Source organism: Tursiops truncatus, chromosome 3 (assembly GCF_011762595.2).
Source record: "Tursiops truncatus isolate mTurTru1 chromosome 3, mTurTru1.mat.Y, whole genome shotgun sequence".
In the NCBI taxonomy this organism is placed as follows: domain Eukaryota; kingdom Metazoa; phylum Chordata; class Mammalia; order Artiodactyla; family Delphinidae; genus Tursiops; species Tursiops truncatus.
In genome coordinates this window covers 55,638,351-55,644,350 of record NC_047036.1, presented here as the reverse complement: position 1 = coordinate 55,644,350, position 6,000 = coordinate 55,638,351, and the positions used below count along the sequence as shown (strand labels likewise).

Below are 6,000 nucleotides of genomic sequence, written 5' to 3'. Positions count from 1 at the left end.
TGTTAATCAGAAGCATCAAGATTCTTAGCCTGGGCTTCCCTGGTGGTGCAGTGGCTGGGAGTCCGCCTGCCGATGCAGGGGACACGGGTTCGTGCCCCGGTCCGGGAAGATCCCACATGCCGCGGAGCGTCTGGGCCCGTGAGCCATGGCCGCTGAGCCTGCGCGTCCGGAGCCTGTGCTCCGCAACGGGAGAGGCCACAACAGTGAGAGGCCCGCGTACCGCAAAAAAAAAAAAAAAAAAAGATTCTTCGCCTTCTCTCTACGGCTTTTGACTGACAGTTACTTCTACAAAGGAATTGACACTTGATTTTTCTCCAATAGAAGTAAAAATTGAGAAAATCTCACCCCCGCAAAAAAAGGGGCAAACAAAAAAATGAGGAGAGAGAGAAGGGGGTGGAGAAATGGAAAATAGCAGAGAAAAGATAACTTAGGGAACAAGTAAAGGAGATTTAAAAATCTGATTAATAGAAATTCCAGATATAAGAACAGTGAAAGTGAAAGAGAGAAATTATCAAAGGAATAATGCAAGGACATTTCCCAGAAGGGAAGGAAATGAGTTTCCATATTTAAAAACGCCCATGACATACATGCCCAGCAGCATGAATGTAGGGGCAGGAAAGGGTGGGTGCACATTACTGAGCAGAATACCAGGGTCAAAGAATATGTAAATAGGCCACATTCGAAGGATAGAGAATCAGAATGGCAAAAGATTTTTAAACACTGAAAACCAGAATATAACCAGAGCATGACTTTGAAATGAAGTGGAAATTATTTTCAAATTATTCAAGAATTCTATTCAGAGCCCAACTAAGTGAGAGAGTAGAATAAAGAACTCTCAGACATGTAAAGTCTCAAGTTATGTTATCATCCGTGCACCTTTTGCAGTAAACAGTGGAAGATGTGCTTCTCAAGAAAGACAATGACACTGGCTCCAGAATAGGGAATCCAAACCAGAAAAGATGGGTAGGGAATTCAGAGAAGTCCCAGCATGGCAGCTGCACTGCACATGGAGACCTGTGAAGCCTCAGTCCAGATTAAAGCAGGAAGGAAGAGCTCCATAAAGTTTTCCAGGAAAAAAGGAGAAGGAAACAGTTTATCTGACAGCTTGACCACGTGAAAAGTATAAACAGAGCATTTATAACTAAGTATAAACAGACTTGCCAGAGGATGTTGAAAGTTAAGCCACAGGTTCAAAAACAAACCCAAAGCAAATGAAAAAGTGAAACACTTCTTAATTCCAAGAAAAACAAAAAGTTGTACCAGAAAGGAAATGCCATCTTAGTTCATTAGGTGGTACAGCAGTGAAAAATTACAATTAAAACAGTACAAATACTGAATATGGATTAACCCCAAATTGTGATTAACATTGGGAGAAAGCAGGAAAAGAGGAGGAGAATTGTAAGAAAGTAAAATCCTTATATACCATAATAAAAGGTCAACTGACCATATAAAAAGTCCAGGTTTATAGTATATCCATAACTAAAGTTTCCCATTTGTCTTTCTCTACAGAGAAAAAAAAGTGGGAAGAAAAAAAAGAGTAAAAGAGATTGAGTTCTTTTAGCCAAAAATTCATTGCATAAGGAGCAAATAAACAAAAAAGTAAGCGACTCTTCTTATGTCCCAAATGTGGGGGAAAGTCTATTTTTATTCTTGCAAAATCAAAGTAATATCCTTCAGAGCATGCACGTAAGAAAAAAATTAATTCTCCCAAATATACTATACTCTCATGGAAGGAGGGAAGGAAGGAAGGGTAAGCTGTACTTAAAAAACTATTTTTTGCTCACTAACACATTAATATCTTTATTAAGTCAATTTGAAAAAAAAGGACACAACAGAAATAATATAAAATAACTTTTATTTACATAATTTACATCTATAGAATATAACTGCTTTCTTTAGAACAAGAAAATTTACAATGACAGATATTGCTTTTTGTCAAAGACTTCTTCAAGCAAGATAGTATACATGGTCACTTCTATTTCAAAAAACATGGTGGTAAACAGTGGATATTCATATTTTTATGTGCCTCAATCATTTACCAACAATTAGGCTTTGAAGCCATCATGTTGATCACTTGCTAAGACGTAAGTGTTCAGGAGGAAAAGTCAAGAAAAAAATAAAGACCTTTAATCATATCTCTTTTAAGATTTATAAAATACAAATTCTTCACAACATCATCTTTACATGAGTCAGATTAAACACAGGTGTGAACAAGTCTTTCCACCTTGTAAGGTAAATACACTGATTAAGTTTCTTTTTCCAAGAGTAGTTTTAAGGACATAATAGTAGGATAATTTAGTTGTCTGACTTGATTCTCTAACACAATGAATGCCCAAAGACAAAATTATCCTTCATACAGTAAGAAGTTACATCTTCCATAAAATTAGCTCATTGTAGATGAACAAGAGATAGATGTTAACAAAGTTAAAAAGTAATATTAAACAAGGGATAAAATAATAGTTTAGCTATGACAACCAAACACCCAAACTAACATGAACTAAATGAAAGAAGCCTTTTCAGAATATGAGATTTTTAAAATTTATAAAAACAGGGCATTAAAATAGCTATGTGATTTGCTACTATGATTTCTGTGACATATTAACCCCATGAAATAAATAAATGCATATCTATAGAGAATTTCCTTATAGATCCTCCTTTATGACAAAAAAGTTTAAACTGCAAATTTCACTATAAGGCAATGAATAAGAAATGCTCTAATATCAATTGTTTTCATAAATTAGGATTACTGTTATACTCGCCAAGCCAAATCCAATTTTACTAATGAACTTGAAAACTGGCCACCATTTTTTTCAAATTACAAACAGAATTAGACATTAAAATATCTTCCCAACTGAAATACTGATTTCATAATGCAATCAAGGGTTTAAGTGTTAGGCACAACTCACAACTCCAGTGACAAATATCTCATAGGTAATGACATGGGCACCTTAAGGTAAGAAAACTACTGTCTAATGTATGGGTCAAACTAAAAACCCAACCCATCCATGTCCATCATTTAAGTATTGCCTGTAGCTGTTTTCATACTGAAGTGGCAGAGTTAAGTAGTTACCACAGAGGGCATCTGGCCCACAAACTCAAAAATATTTTCCAGAAAATGTTTCTGACTCCTGATCTAACCAACCCAGAAGGCTTTTCAAATAAAAGAGTAAATCTGTTCTTTCAGAAGTTTAATTTGAACCACCAAAGATTTGCTTGGGTGGGTAACAGAATTACCTATGTAAATCACAAAATCTCAAAATTAAAACCAACCCTTAAATTCATATTGATGATAATCACTGACTTAATAAAGTCTTATTATTTTATTTTCTGTTTTTAACATCACAATTATGTTCTGTGCATAAAGGTCTAAGTACTTAGTTCCTCATGGAGAATTTAATGGGGGGAAAAAAAAACTACCAAGAAATTGTTTTTTAAAAAAGGAATGTGTGTATGTGAGCATATGTGTGTGTAATGGAGATGGAGTTTTGTATGGAAATTTGCCTCATAAATAAATTTAAGGATTTTTTTTCCCATACAAATCCTGAGATTATCCAAGAAATAAGAAAAACAAAAAATTCACAGTACAAAGTCAATATACTAAACTATGAGAAAAAAATGTATTCAAAAAGTATATACTATCCAAACAATTTAGTTTTATCACTTTAAATACCTTTAAAATTAAAGAGGGGAAGGAGGCAAACATAAATTTGTTAATGCTTTCTTTACCCATAATCTCAGGGGTAGAAATAATTAAAACTGAATATTCTTTTAAATAAAAAATTTAAAAATAAATAAGCTTTTTGATGTTTTATCTTTATAAATAGTAAGTTTAAATACTAGTTCTTCAATTAGGACTAATGTTACATCAACATGAATTAGAAAAATACACATTTTTCAGTCAAATAGCTGATAATAGAAAAGTTTTTAACATTTACCATACTAAAGTGGAGTTTCACAATTTCCTTTCACACACTTAGAGGCAACTGAAAAGGCCTTCACCATCCAAAAAAACAAAAAACAAAACCAAAAAACACTAAACAAACAGAAAAAAACCTTCACAAAAGGTTTGCTAAATGTTAACTACAATCCATCTCCAAATACGTCGGCACTGTGATTTATACAGAGACATTTATCCACAACATTCCAAGATGTCCATGTGTATTCAACACAGGAAGAGTCAAAATGTAAACAAGAGCTGTTACTTCTGTCTGAGAAAGCAGTCTTAATTGCTTGGTATTTCCAAAATGCTGAATCAATCAGAAGGAAAGGAACCTCAGCAATGTTTTTCACTGATTACAAAAGCTTCAAATCAAGCCTATTAAATATTCAAAATCAACCTAAAGAAAAATTGCCAGTGAGGCTTTTTGCCAGATACTGCTTTGTTGATATAACTGACTGTGGAAATCCTAGCCTTAGAAAAAATAAAAGAAAAAAAGAGAAGACTTTTATTCTGTTTCATCCACTTCAATAAAGATATCACTAAAGAAATATTCAGAGACTGTCATTGGCTCCTCTTCCGGTAGCCGGTTTTGGACATCTTTACATTCTCCTTTCGGTAAGGGATGATTACAAGAAACCTAAAAAGATAATAAAAATAAGTATGCAGTATAACATTTATATATTGATAGTGGTATTCTAAATCGATATCTGTTTGAAAAGCAATATAGCAATAAATATTAAGAGTTTTAAATGTTTATACTCACTGACCCAATAATTTCATTTCTATGCTGTTATATTAAGGAAATAATCCTAAACATAGTGAGAGATAAAATTGTAGCATTCGTTATAATAAAATTAAAATCAACAAATATACAACACAAAACATGATTAGGTTGACTGTAGTGTACACATGATTACTTCACCCTAATTTCTGTGAAAAAAAATAAATACTGAAAAACATAACATTATTAAATCGATAATGAAAACATTTTAATGACCAGAATAGAAGGACCCATGAAACAGAACAGTACGTAAGGAAATAACAGAAATTAAAGCAATCCTATCAAAAATTAGCATACTGGGCTTCCTTGGTGGAGCAGTGGTTGAGAGTCCGCCTGCCGATGCACGGGACGCGGGTTCATGCCCGGGTCCGGGAAGATCCCACATGCCGCGGTGCGGCTGGGCCCGTGAGCCATGGCCGCTGAGCCTGCGCGTCTGGAGCCTGTGCTCCGCAACGGGAGAGGCCACAACAGTGAGAGGCCCACGTACCACAAAAAAAAAAAAAAAATTAGCATACTTATAAATCTAGAAAAAATGAAGACAGCATGGTATTGGCAAAGGAACAGACATACATATCAATGAAATAGAAGACTAGAAATATCCCTAACACATATGGATGGAAATTTAGTATCTGATAAAAGTGATATTTCCAAAAAAATTTGAGAAAAGTTGGATGATCCAATAAATTATGTTGGACAACTGTATAACTATCTCACATAAAGGAAAAGTCAGACCTATACTTCACCAATATATAATAAATTCTAGATGAATCAATAAACTTAAATGTAAAAACATTTTTTAAAAATCTACTATAAAATACCATGGGAAAATGTTTTTATAATCCTAGAGTTGGGGAGAGAGAGTGTGAAGCAATGACATGAAAGCCAGAAGCCATAAAAGATTGATAAATTCACATACGTAAAAATAAAAAATGTCTGCATGGCACAAACCACCATACACAAAATCAAAAGATAAATGCCATAGAGGGAAAAAAATTTACAACCTGTATCACAGACATTATGTGTTCATTAAGTCTATGAAGAATGTCAAAAATGAACACTGATAATACGCTAATGTAAGGAAAAAGGCCCTCTCATATACTGCTGATAAGAATAGAAACTTATATAATCCCTACGCAGGACAATCAGGCAGTGTCTGGCAAAAGAATAATCATTCCTTTAGAACAGCAATTCTATTTCCAGGAATTTAACCTATAAATGTGAAAAATCGTCCACTTATAAGTTAGCTGTTACCACATTATTTGTAGTAAGTAGGAATAAC

General features: G+C 34.0%; 1 protein-coding gene across 4 annotated transcripts in view; it reads right to left on the bottom strand.

Moving 5' to 3' along the window:
- Nucleotides 1-1,838: 1,838 nt before the first annotated feature.
- Nucleotides 1,839-6,000, bottom strand: part of BDP1 (BDP1 general transcription factor IIIB subunit) — an 88,608-nt gene continuing 84,446 nt past the window's right edge. For all 4 annotated transcript variants that reach the window (XM_019929888.3, XM_019929890.3, XM_019929889.3 and 1 more), the window contains one exon: nt 1,839-4,577. In XM_019929888.3, coding sequence (XP_019785447.2) covers nt 4,446-4,577 — 132 coding nt within the window. In that variant the 3' untranslated portion in view covers nt 1,839-4,445. The remainder of the gene's footprint in view (nt 4,578-6,000) is intronic.